At 32.7% G+C, this 13,536-nt stretch overlaps 1 protein-coding gene across 1 annotated transcript in view; it reads left to right on the top strand.

The window, feature by feature from the left end:
* Positions 1–13,050, top strand: part of PTBP2 (polypyrimidine tract binding protein 2) — an 83,420-nt gene extending 70,370 nt beyond the window's left edge. The window contains exons 9-14 of the mRNA XM_088022349.1: positions 2,818–2,972; positions 4,421–4,454; positions 4,872–4,964; positions 10,671–10,887; positions 10,986–11,063; positions 11,216–13,050. Coding sequence (XP_087878475.1) covers positions 2,818–2,972; positions 4,421–4,454; positions 4,872–4,964; positions 10,671–10,887; positions 10,986–11,063; positions 11,216–11,348 — 710 coding nt within the window. The 3' untranslated portion in view covers positions 11,349–13,050. The remainder of the gene's footprint in view (positions 1–2,817; positions 2,973–4,420; positions 4,455–4,871; positions 4,965–10,670; positions 10,888–10,985; positions 11,064–11,215) is intronic.
* The last annotated feature ends 486 nt before the right edge of the window (positions 13,051–13,536 follow it).

Below are 13,536 nucleotides of genomic sequence, written 5' to 3'. Positions count from 1 at the left end.
ACTAAAATATTATTTGTCTTTTACTCTTACTCTCACCTAGCATACATTACTCTGAAGGCTAATAGAATATGGGATGTGTTCTTGTTCTTTTTAAAACAGTTCTTGGTTTTTATTTCTGGTATTTTGAATATCAGTTGACATAATCCAAATAAACAAAAGGTCTTTGTGGTCCTCAGTAATTTCTGAGTTTACTTTGTAAAGGGGTCCTGAGACCAAAAAGATTGAGAACTTTTTCAGTGTGGGGATACAAAGTTCAAGACAATTCTATTAAATAGTATTTTAATAAACAGAGGATGGTGGTAAGAGTCAAGAGATGGACAGGGAAAATGCTAAGGATTTAGGAAATTGTTTAGATTAATTTTGGTATCTAATTATAATTAGTTGTTCAGTTAAATTATCTTGGTTTAGTGGGCCCTGAAAATTGTTTGGTAGAATTGGAAATGAAACCAGAAATTAAACGTTTAATTTTTCATTGTGGACAAGAGCTGAGGCTCAAATGTCTTTCTTTGATGGATTAAAAAAAAAATCTTTTATTCTTAAAGGAATTTGAGGATTGATACTGAACTTTTTTCTTCTGCATGCCATGTGTTGTTGGTGTTTGTTTTGGGCCACCGACTGGAACCCATTAAGACCAAGAAACTTAACAGAATTTTAAGCACTTTTTCCACGGAAGAGCAGCAAATTAAAGGCAGGGAAACAAGGGAATGATTTGACAATGTAATGGCTACATCTGGAGTTTCTGCCACCAATTATTGAATAAATTGTGTTATCAACTTTAGTTGAATGCTATGTACACTGAGCCACAACTACGTGAAAAATACTTTCAAGGAATGATAATTAAAGGAGGAGGGGGAGAGGTCATTTTCATTGGCAGCAAAGTAAGATACCCATTGAATATTTAATGGAAACAACCTATAAAGTATAATGAGAGCTACAGTATTTAATGTGGGGAAGTTTGAAATGCTGTAGAATAGTTTGCAAAGGTCCACCACACTAGTGGATCCAAAAAGGCATCAAAGACTACTAAAGACATGAGAAGTTTTTATTTTAAAATTAGATACTTGTTTCTGGGTTTTACTTTTAAAATAAAAAAGGATGAAAAATAATACATAAAATGGATGAGCGGATGGAACAAGATTGGCCATGAGTGCCATGAGTTAATACTTGTTAAACCCGTGTGATGGGTGTGTGGGGTTTGTTATTCTAGTCTCTTTCTCTCTCTCTCTCTTTTTTTTTAATGTTGGATATTTTCCATAACAAAGAATAAAATCTAAAAAAGAAAATGGAGAAATAAGAAAAAGGGAATCTGGAAAAGTGGGCAAAAAGCACTAAAGCTCATCCACAAAAAGATTGAAAAAAATATTATTCCACTGTTGAACTGCTCAGAGAGAAGAGAGAAAAAGAAATTGGAGGGAGGGGCGCCTGGGTGGTTCAGTCGTTAAGCGTCTGCCTTCAGCTCAGGTCATAATCCCAGGGCCCTGGGATTGAGCCCCCGCATAGGGCTCCCTGCTTGGCAGGAAGCCTGCTTCTCCCTCTCCCACTCTCCCTTGCTTGTGTTCCCTCTCTTGCTGTCTCTCTCTCTGTCAAAAAATAAAATCTTTAAAAAAAAAAATTGGAAAATATTTATTAAGTCAAACTGCAGATAATAAGAATTGTGACTCTTAACCCTTCAGACTGTCAATGAAATCAGTTTCTATAAAGTAAAAAGATAAAAAAAAAAAAAACTTGGCTAAAATATTAAGAGATCTGAAACCAAAGGCAACATCACATCCTTATGACATACACAAGAAGGCTGGTGGAAAGAGAAAAGAAGAAATAAAATATGAACTTAACGGGACAACAATACTAAGGGCCATTTCTCTCCAGGTATGTCATGAATTAACTTCATGTAGGTTGGATGTTTCCTTTTTCATGGGAAGGAGAAAAATACAATTCATTAGTGAACTAGTATTTATTGAGATATAAACTGGCATGGAAGAATTGAAGGGAGGGAAGGATTTTGAGTTTATTCTTAAATGGTGAGAAAAAATTCTCTCTAGAATAAATGACTGGCGTATCTTAAACATGATAGAACAATAGTAAGACTGGAAAATAGAACAATTGAAATAAGGAAGTGGTAAAACTGGTAAGCAAAAGGTAGGAAAAGGCTGAAAGAGAAAGCTTGCGTGTTAACAGTGACATTTTCTCAGTCTTTCTACTGGGGAAATGTGTTTGAGTAATTTGTTGTGTTCATTATGACTACTTGAGTGTGAAATTAAGGCAAATAAACTTTGGTAAGATTTTCTTTAGGTCATTTGAATGAATGAATTAAATAATGATGTGTTCCGGGTGATAGTTCTCCAAGAACTGAAGAATTTACTATATTTGTTTCATAAACTGTAATTGTCTGCTTTCAAGTATGAGTTTATGAAGAAGATAGCACTTGTATAACAATGTGTTGAGTTATTGTTGAAGATACTTATTTTAGATGTGCCTTCTTGCTATAAACCATGGAAGTGAATTTTTCAAGTTTCTGACCTAGAAATATATTCTTTATGCTTTGTTTGCTTTTCCATAGGAAATGGAATATTATATATTTAATTTTTTAGCATACTACAGGTATGTACCTTAGCCCTAATATTTAATGATTTCATTGAAACCAGTTAATTTTCTCTAATTGCTACATTATCAGCAAACCATTTTTCTAAATGTTATAAAAATTAACTTTCAGGAACCATTTGGAGTGGTCAGCCCTAAGCCATGCAGCCATCGTGCTTAAATTGGTTTTTGTAAACGACTTGTGTGTGTTTCGTAAAATATGCTTTATTTTAAAATTAGGGCTTCCTGTTGCAGCTGTTCCAGGAGCTCTGAGTCCTTTGGCTATTCCAAATGCTGCTGCAGCAGCTGCTGCAGCTGCTGCTGGCCGAGTGGGTATGCCTGGAGTCTCAGCTGGTGGCAATACAGTCCTGTTGGTTAGCAATTTAAATGAAGAGGTTAGTAAAATAATTTTCTAATGTTTATTCTTTAACTCCATTTCATTTGTGAAAGTTTTTCATGTTTATTTCATTTTGCACTTGCCTTTCTTTTTATGTACATTCATTAGTCAAAGTATTTTCTGTATGTTTCTACTTCTGAATAAAATCTATGTACTTGTTTAGGTAATATTTCCTTAGTCATATCTCTTTATATATTATTATTATTATTATTTTTAACCTAACTACCTATTTTTCCTAAGAAAAATATGGTGAAGTACTAAAGTATGGCTTTTTCTTTTTGTTGTTCTCAAAGGCAAATGTGGTCTAATTTGCAGATTTAATTGTAAAACAATTTTGTTCTTTGCCTTTTCTAATTATTTGCTTGTTCATTTCATGCTTATGTGTCATTGCATTTTTTTAAATCTTATTTTATGTGAACTACTCTAATACATTTTTCTTTGAAGGTTCTTCCAAAGATCTTGACGAGGCACTCTTCCAGTCTTTCTTAGTAATTTTTTCTTTGCAGTTATTAGTCATTGTCTTCTAAAAATATTTTTCAACTTTATCCCCTCCCCCCCTTGTTAAATAAAATTTATTGCTGAGTTATTTTCTTTAGTTGTACATTTTATGTCTGGTATATTTTATTTTGATTGCTATGAAAGCTGGTATGAAATGTGGGAAGCTCAGTGTATCAGTTTACAATGTCCAATTTGAATATTTGTTTCATTTTTAATTGGCCTCTGTTAATACGAACATTAAGCTTATTTTATCATTTAATACTATTGTCATTCACAGTTCTGCATGCTAAAATGTTTGAATCAGAGTGCCTTTGTTTTTCTTTTAAGAATTTTGCCTGCATTTCATAACCAGCCATGCTTATGCAGTTAAAGTTCAAAGTTTAAAATTCCTGTGCATGCTTTCCTTCCCTATGTTGAGATGAAATGCTGTAATTTACTCTTTGATATAGATGTACTTTACCCATATTTGTCTTGGATGACTACATTTTACTCAGTTTTTCTTGTACAGTACATAAACCAACCATTTTCTGACCAAATTCCTGCATTTCCTATGTACTGACCTATATTTTATTTTTTTTTTGTTCCCCAATTCCTTATTTTTTTCTTCTGCATTGCTGTTTCCCTTCCCCATTTCATCCTTTTCCCCTGTGTGTTCACCTTCCCTTTCCTTGTCTTTCCCCAAATGCCCATTCCCTTCCCTGTCTTATCCTTTATTTTCCTTGTCCTTGTCTTCATTCCCTGTCTCCATTCCCTATGTTCATGCTTCTGTGCTTGAACAAATGTTCCTCGGACCAACTTGCCCCAATTAACCGCCTTGAACCATGATCCATGACCACCTCACCATTCTGCGGGAACCACCCTTCGTTATGGATGATCTGTTCATCTCCGCTCTTCCTCGACTCTTCTCTCTTCTTGTCTTACGCTGCTTGCTCTTCTCTCCTTCTAAAGATGGTTACGCCCCAAAGTCTGTTTACCCTCTTCGGTATGTTATTGTTAGCACTATACTTTTATTATTGATTTGATTTTTGTTTCACCTTAATTCTTATTTGTAGCTAGCACTTTGGCTTAAAGTTGAATAGTAAATCTTTTGCTATTTTTCTTTGCTATTTAAAACTCTCCATAGACACAAAATTTGTTTTAATGCATGCTGATTTATTTTGCATGGTCTTTAATTTAATATCATTCACATAGCTTTGAGGGTTTATCAAAAATTATTCTTTTCAAAATTCACTGTTCAAAATCTTGATCTTCTTTATTCATTTGTGAGAATGATGAGTTTGAATGAGTGATCATGTTGATGTCTGAATGTTTCATTAATATGTCAGAAAGATAATCTTCAGCTGACTTGCATGTAAAATTAATTCCATTTTTGGATTACCTCTCTGTGGCTCCAAAAAAGGTGTTTATGGAGATGTGCAGCGTGTGAAGATTTTGTACAATAAGAAAGACAGTGCTCTGATACAGATGGCTGATGGAAACCAATCACAACTTGGTAAGATTAAATTGTATGTTAGCTATATATCTTTAAATCTGAATCTGTTAATAAAAACAAACCCCTTTATGGCAGTAAGAAAACATTTTTTTTATAGCCAGGCTCAAAATGTCATGTTAATTTTCATATTTTAATGTATTTATACATGATGAACATGTTTGCATATTCTGCTGTCCTCTTACCAATCCTCAAGTACAATCTAATGGAAAACGGTTTGGGCTCCAAAATTTCAGTAAGTTTCACATAATAATGATTGCGTTTATATTAAAGATCTTTAGTGTTTTTCTTTTCTGGTTACTCTCTATAATAGAAGTTAACTGTTCATATAGTCTAAGGAATCCTAATTTTAATTATTCTAAGTATTTGTCTAAACTTAGTAACAGAAAGAGTCACATGGAAAATGTATTTTAGAGATACCAGGCTTTTACAAAATGAAAAACTTGTGCCACATACACCATTGTTAATCCCTTTTGGAATCTTAAAATATACTTGATCACACATATATTCTTACTTAGGTAGATATTTTAATTAATGTATCATTTGACTTTATATACAATGTCAGATCACATAAATCCAGAATACAACTGCATATTCACAATGTGGTAAGACTGTAAATATCATCATGTTCTTAGCTTATAATTCTCTTTATTCAGATTCAGGGTGATGATGCCTCACATTGGCTTTCACATTGTTAATTTTGAGGTAAGGGCTGTCAGTTTTGCTGTTAACAGCCAGTGAAACTCATAAACCTGAACAATGTGATATATTTGGCCTTTGGTAGCAGATAGAAGTAAGTTTGAATTTCATTGTTTCTTACCAGCTATCATGGTAGCTCAGACAACATATAAAACTATACATCAGACTCTCCACTTTTTAAAATGGAGATACTCATCTTCAATGAAAGATTTATAAAAGTGCTAATCATGTCCTAGATGCCTAGTAAGTGTTTTCTTCTGCTGTGTATACTTCTGTGCTCGGGTAAGGGTAGTCATGGCCATTTTTCTATGTACATTGTAAGTAGCATTTTACAAAGCATTAAAGCTTTCTCAAATGTTTCATTTTTTTCTCATCACTCTGTGAGCTGTGGATGGCATTACCCTTCATAAAAAGGATATACAGGCATCATAGTTGAGAAGTACCTGAGGTAGAATTTAACCAAACTCTTCTGGATATTTTTTATATAAGGCCTATTTTAAATAAGTGGCATTTTAATTTTTACTATAGTTGCATTAGTTTGCTTGGGCTTTTAAAATACCACAGATTGAGTGGCTTAAACAACAGAAATTTATTTTCTCAGGTGCCAGCAGATTGACTTTCTGATAAGGGCTTTTTCTTCCTGGCTTGCAGTTGGCTAACTTCTCCATGTGTCCTCACATGGACTTTCTTCTGAGCTCTCTGGGTTTCTCTTCCTCTTACAAGGACATTAGTCTAATTGGATGAGGGCCTCATCCAACCTTCATTATCTCCTTAAAAGTCCCTGTCTCCAGATGGTCATATTGTAGGATTAGAGCTTTAATATATGACTTTTGGGAGAATACAGTTCAATGCATAACAGTACTTACATTTGTAAATCTTTTACTTCTGTTTTTTGTAAGATCTTTCTAATAAAGCTTTGACATGATTTAGTTTTTAAACTATATTTAATAGTAAATTTATTTCTCATTGCTAGATTTTGCTTTTTTGAAGTAGATGACCATAAAAATATGTACTCACACCATTAATGCCTTTAATATTGAAAAAAATACTGATTAATTTTTAAAATTTAATATGCTTTATTTCTGGTCACTGTTCTTTTGGTTTTCATAGGACTCTATTTGGAAATACTCATTGCTTCATGATATAGGTAGATTTTTTTTATGCTTAGGAAAGTAGTATGGGGGAAATACAGAGAATTAAGAGATAGTAGTGTTTAAATGTGAAGGAGATTGTTGCAAGCCTTAGAGTCCATATTAAATCATTTGAGACCACAGTTTTAAAATTTGTGAACATGAAGATTTTCTTTAATAAACATTCTACCATGCCTATTTTAGTGTTTTCTTAAATTGGATGTCTTAAGAATAATTTGTGTATGTTATCCTTAAATGAACTTTAACAGAATTTTAACAAAATACCGAAGTAGTAGTTCCTTCATATTAAACTTTTTTTTTATTATATAGCTGCCATCTCAAAAGTAAACTTAGTTCTTCATAACAGACCTTTATCTACTAAATTACATCTATCAAAGTGTTCTGTAAAATGAGTGGAAATCCTATAACTGTTAGGATACTTGAGTAGTTTTTAAGTATGTGTATATATTGGCTTTCACAGTGGAACTACAATGAATAATGAAGAACTGTCAATCACACTTTGAGTCTTGCTGGTCTCACAAAAGAGATTTCAAGAGATCTCTCCCTCTGTCCCCCCAAGGAGGGAAATAGCAAATAGTATGGAGTATAATGGGGAAACAATAAATTTAAAAATTATGATAGAATCTAAGTCCCTGTGCACCAGGAATAACAACAGCAAATGTAAAGGAGTAAATGCATTAGTGAAAAGACAGGTTATTAGATCTGTTTTTAAAAAGTTCGTTACAAGAAAACGTATAAAGCACAAGGATTGGAAAGGTTGAAAGTAAAAGGGATATAAAAAAGATAAATCACCAGGAAGATAAAACAGTTTTATGTGTGTGTACCCCCTAATGAAATAGCCTCAAAATATGTAAATCATAAATTAATAGAACTAGAGGGAGACCTGAACAAATCTCTTATAGGAAGAGATTTCAACACACCTTTCTGAATTATGTCAGGCAGACAAAAAGAATATCAACAAAGATACAAATGGTGTGACTAAATTACCTTAACAATTACACATGTATAGAATTATGCATTTAACACATTGTTTTTTAAGTACGTGTGGGAACATTTATGAAAACAGGCTTCAGTAAAGAGTAAGTATCCTATAGACCCTATTCTCTGTTGCACCATTTAGAGTTAAGAACAAAAAGATACATTTAGAATTTCCCAAAACTAAAATGATAATGAAAGTACTATACGAAGTAGATACATGTAGTACAGTGAAAGTGTTTTGACAGGAGGTTAACTTTATGAATGTTGGTATAAACCCAAGGAAAGGAGATGATGATGATAATAAAGACTAGAAATCATTGGTATAGAAGACAGTTGAGAGAAAAAAAAACAAAGCTAGAAGTTGGGTCTTTGAACAAATTAATAAAATAGACAAATGGATGTTGAGATTCATTTTTTAAAAAATGAGAGGCAACACAAATAATACTTGGAATTTTTAAGGGGATAATTGTTGATAGCTCCAATTACACATTTTTATAAACTCCTCCTGTATAAAAATGTATAAATTTTTTTTTATCATCTTTTGACTTTCCGTCATTCATTAATGTCTTCTACAGAGATTAAGGGAAAAGTAAATTATATTTAACCAAAAGTGCCATTTCCACTGTGCAGCACTGGCCTTTTCCTCTTTTATCATTGATTGCTTTGCCTATTTACACTATATTTCTTATAACTGATTTCAAGATAGAGTCCTGTTATTTAAACTTGATTCATCTTAAATTAGTAATTCAAATAATCTTTTTGTTCAATTGTGTGCCTCAGTTTTTGATAAGCTTTTTTTTTTTTAAATAAAAACCATGAAGACCCCTCATCTTCAGCCCTCATCCTCTTGAGATTACTTCAGATTCTTTTGTCAAGTCAGCTGACTACTTCCAGAGTTAGCTCTTTGATTATTTTGGTTTATTTTAATCCCATTATTCTATCATCCATCTCCTCTTGGTACAGCTACTATGCCTAGGACTTTATTGTTTTCTTATTTCTGCCCTTCGGTATATCAAAACTGAGCTGTTTGTGCAGTCTTTTCATAACTTTTCCAAAACTGAACTAAGATAGTTTTCTTTATAACAGCCTTCATCTGCTTTATACCACTTTATTCCCCCAAATTCACTTCTTATAACACATTTGTATGAGCTAGTAGCACTCTATCATAAGAAATAGAATGATAGAACTTTAAAAATGTTTTGTAATTCAAGTAAGTTTTATTATAAAAATGTACCATCTCTATGAATAATTGAATTGATTTTATAAGTGAAAATTTAGAAGTATATGTGAAATGCAGTGGAACTAGTGAATTCAGGACTAAGAGATGATTTTTTTGTTAGTCTCCATTGAAAATCTAAGAAAAAAACATTAACAAATACATAACACTACAGTAAAAACAGTCGGGAAGAGTAAATTTGTTTTTAAAGATTAAGAAAGCTTTAAGTGAAAAAAGAGCATAGTTTTGATTCTTCTCTGAATGGTCCCTTAACACTTTCTTTTTCAGACCTGCTTTATATTTAACTGGTTCTATACAAGTACGTATGACAAGATGCACAGAATTAACAAATTCTGTGTATCTCCGATGTCAGACTGTGTACTGCAGTATACTAATCAAATTAAAAACATTTTGAGAGTAAGGATTTTGTTCTTGTTTCCCTGCTCTTCCATATTGCCTTTATCTCTCTGCTTTTAATACTCTAATACTTTAAGTAGTCAAATCAGACCTTCAGTTTAAAGTATATATGACTTCTGAAATGGTCTTAAGTTGTGACTAGTGAGTAAAACCTAAAACGTAGAGAACTCTTCTGTAATCTCAGATCAGTTCATTTAGCTTAAAAATAACCCGACTGCTACCTCAAGAAGTAATGTTCTGTGTTTAAGCACTGTGCTTTGTGCTGGGATAGAGACAGTGGTTCCTACCTTCATGTACTTTGCGGTCAGAAGGAGGATTTAGATAATTAAAATAAATTGTGATGAATTTAAAAAGAAGTAAAGGATGAATATTTAGTGAGGTTCTGAACCTTTCCAGAGAAGAACGATGTTGAGAAAGGCTAGGAGGAATAATGAATGAGTTGGGAAATTGTTGCAGATAGAACAGCATGGGCACAGGGCTAAAAGTAAGAAAAACTAGCATGTCAAGGAGGTAGGTTTTGTATAGCTGGAGCTTAAAGTGCAAGGAAATACAGTACTAAAAAAACTATAACTTCCATGAGGGGTAGGATGGTTCTTGTCTTACACTTGATTATCAGCACTAACAAAGTAGTTGGTATTGTACATCATCAAGAAATATTTTCAAAGAGGCTGGGGAGATTTCATTCCTTAACATGGCTTGTACCTTTCCTAGTCTGACCTTAAGATTTTAAGCAGGTAATGACATCAGATTTACAATTTATAGAGTTCATCCAGCAGCTATGTGTAATAGAATGGGTTGGAGAAAAGTAGAAAAAATCCAACAGGAAGATAAATTAAGAGACTGAGTTATGCAGATCAAAACATTGTGACAGTGAATAGGAGAGAATGGAGAGATGAATTGAGGAATAATTAGGAAGAAGAGCATTCTAGGACTTGGCAATTAGGTTGTGGGGCAGAAGGGAGAAAAAGTTACAGATGAGTACTAGTTTCTGCAACTAAGTGTATGAGTTAGCAGGATTGGCGAGGAAGAGAGAGATTCATAATCAGGATTTTCATCCTATGAAAGAAACTGGCTTTTTTGCCAGAATGCTTGTCTAATGCAAATAAATTTAATCTTGTCACCAGTGGCTGTTGAAAACTTACTGATTTATTTAAAAATCATAGAATTCAGTTATTTCTGCCATTCTAAAAATTCTTTTTGCCTTGGACTTTAGTTAATATTCTTAATAGGAATTTTTTCTTTTTACAGCCATGAATCATCTTAATGGACAGAAAATGTATGGCAAAATTATTCGTGTTACTCTTTCTAAACATCAGACTGTACAACTACCTCGAGAGGGACTTGATGATCAAGGGCTAACAAAGGATTTTGGTAATTCCCCATTGCATCGTTTTAAGAAACCTGGATCCAAAAATTTTCAGAACATTTTTCCTCCTTCTGCAACCCTTCACCTATCCAATATCCCGTAAGTATCAAAGTTGGAGTTTAAGGGTATACATTTTAAGAATAAAACCTAAAATTTATTATTAATCTTTACTTTTTTTTTCCATCCAATTTTCCTAGTCCTTCAGTAGCAGAAGAGGATCTACGAACACTGTTTGCTAACACTGGGGGCACTGTGAAAGCATTTAAGTTTTTTCAGTAAGCAAGCTTTCTTGTTTTTAAATTAGTGACTTCATAGAAGTTAAGAGTTGTCTTCATAGTTTTTATCCTTTTTGTTTATGGGTAAAAATTCAAGTATTTAAGCCCTTTCTAATTTTTATGAAGTATCTAATTTCATAATTTTGTTTCAGAAGAGATCACAAAATGGCTCTCCTTCAGATGGCAACAGTGGAAGAAGCTATCCAGGCCTTGATTGATCTTCATAATTATAACCTTGGTGAAAACCATCATCTGAGAGTGTCTTTCTCCAAGTCAACAATTTAAAAAGGGGGAGATGAAGATTGAGGGTGTATCACATTGTTTGGTGTCATCACCTATTGACTGTTCAGAAAAGTGGGGACCAGAGTTTGATTTTTTTTTGTTGTTTCTTTTTTTTTTTTCATGCTGTTACCATTCCTTGGTTATAAAATGAAATGGCATACATAAAGGCAGAGTTGTTAACTGCTGTATTTCATCTGTTCTATAGGGAGGCCATTTTTATTGTATGTTTATAATTTTAGTTTAATTATACTTTCCTTTTTCAACTTAGTTGACATACGTGCCTTAAAAAGGAAAACTAGTGTTGCTATTGTGCATTTACTAGGAAAAAGGAATTGGTTGTCTAGGGCACATTGTTATATGGGAATTCAATATGTTTAGGCAGGGGTGTGTAAAAAGGTTAAGTTTTTGTTTCTCCTGCTTGGAACTTATTTAGAATTATTGGCTTGTCACATTTCTTTCTATTTAATCAAATAAGACATACTGAAGTAAAGCAGCATTTTTTAGTTTTTACTACCTTAGGCTTTCTTGCTTTAAAAAAACATTGGCCTTTTGTATCTCACAATTCTGGTCTAGATTCAGTTATGAATGTAGGCATTAGTTAAAATTAACAAGATGCAGAGTATTAATTTCTTAAGACAACAAAGTGGTTTCTGTAAGTTTGAGCCCTATGTGGAAAGCATTGTGGAATCTTAACCTTTTTGTACACACTCTTGTGGGACGTATCATATAAATGTCAGCACTAAGTAATGTCTTGTTTGTGGCTGAATATTTTTCGTAGATGTTTTTGAAGTTGACATGACTTACGTGCATTTAAATATATATTGCCATCCTTAGTTTGTAATTAAGATTTGGAATATGGTTGTGGATTTCTGAGCATGTGCAGACTGGTCTAGCTAGTTCAGGAACTGGTGCATGTATTTTTCAAAGATAAAGAACGTGTACTGCGAAAATTTGCAGGAAGATTAATTTTGTGGCAGTTTTCTAAAACTGACAACCAGGTGGGACCAAAGTTTATGTGCCTTTAGTCTTAATTTACCTTGCATTGTAATATTCAGTTTTAATAAATCTTCAAAATATTTTGTATTTAGGAATAGATCTGACTTTAATAAAAACATGGCTCAGAATCTACAGGTCAAATTAATTTGAACAGTTCTTGTCAATCTGAATTGTTGATTCTGTTTAAATGACCAATACTTTTTGAAATTGATGTACTTAGTTTCAAGATTCATAGATTCTGTTATCTATGTAGACAGAATGGTCATGTATATTTTCTATTAGTTGAGTTTTTACATCTTTAGAAATGTAAAATTCAGTATAGTTTGAAAGTGGCACAATTAAAAATTAATTTTCTAACAAAGTTGGGAGGTTTGATGGTTGTTTAATTTCCTTTTGTGTGTACTCTGCTTACCTCTGTAGCATGCTCAATAAACACTTCTGTAGCTCTGTATTCACCTTTTCTGTCTTTCTCTGCTGCCTTTTCTCTCTCCTCCTCTTTGTTTTTCACTCCACTGTGCTTCTGAATTCATGTTTATTCTCTGCCAGGGTGGGAAAGGAGTAATAATATTACAATTCTATGGCTTTATACCATAAATAAATCTAGATGCTGTGAAAATATACCAGCTGGTTTTTTTTTTTTTTCTTAATTTAAAAGATAGTAACTGCTTTTCAGGAGGACACATATTAAACATTTCCCACCCTGTTATAATCTACTGCTTTAAAGACATAACTTTTATTGTATCTTGTTAATTCTTTCTATCTCTTTTGTTGTTGTTGTTTTTTTTAGTAGATTTATGCACTAATAGATCTTTTGGATTTGCCATGCTCTCTTGCTGCAGTTTCATCTTTCATCTTTTGTGTCTGCTAAAGATTTCCTACTAATCTTAGATTACCTTGTGAGTTTTAACAAAGAGTACTAGATGTTACTGGGAAGAAACAGTAACATTTGGTCTGTTTTTGCCATGGGTGGGAAGATAATACGTTCAGGTTATTTTAAAACTTAAGGGTAATTTGTGATGTTGCAACTTTCTTTTTTTTTTAAAAAAGAGTTCAGTTAGGGTGCTCTTTGTGTTACTCATAATATTTTTGGTCACTTTTTAAAAATATATTGGTTTCAAGTAACTTTAGAGTTAATACATATTCTGTAGGTTTGTTTTGTTATGAAATAACTAAGAATTATGCAAAACTCATACAT

Source organism: Eumetopias jubatus, unplaced genomic scaffold, assembly GCF_037043125.1.
Source record: "Eumetopias jubatus isolate StellerSeaLion01/CBP00866 unplaced genomic scaffold, mEumJub1_p1.0 scaffold_4, whole genome shotgun sequence".
NCBI lineage: Eukaryota > Metazoa > Chordata > Mammalia > Carnivora > Otariidae > Eumetopias > Eumetopias jubatus.
This window is presented reverse-complemented; position numbering and strand designations above follow the sequence as displayed.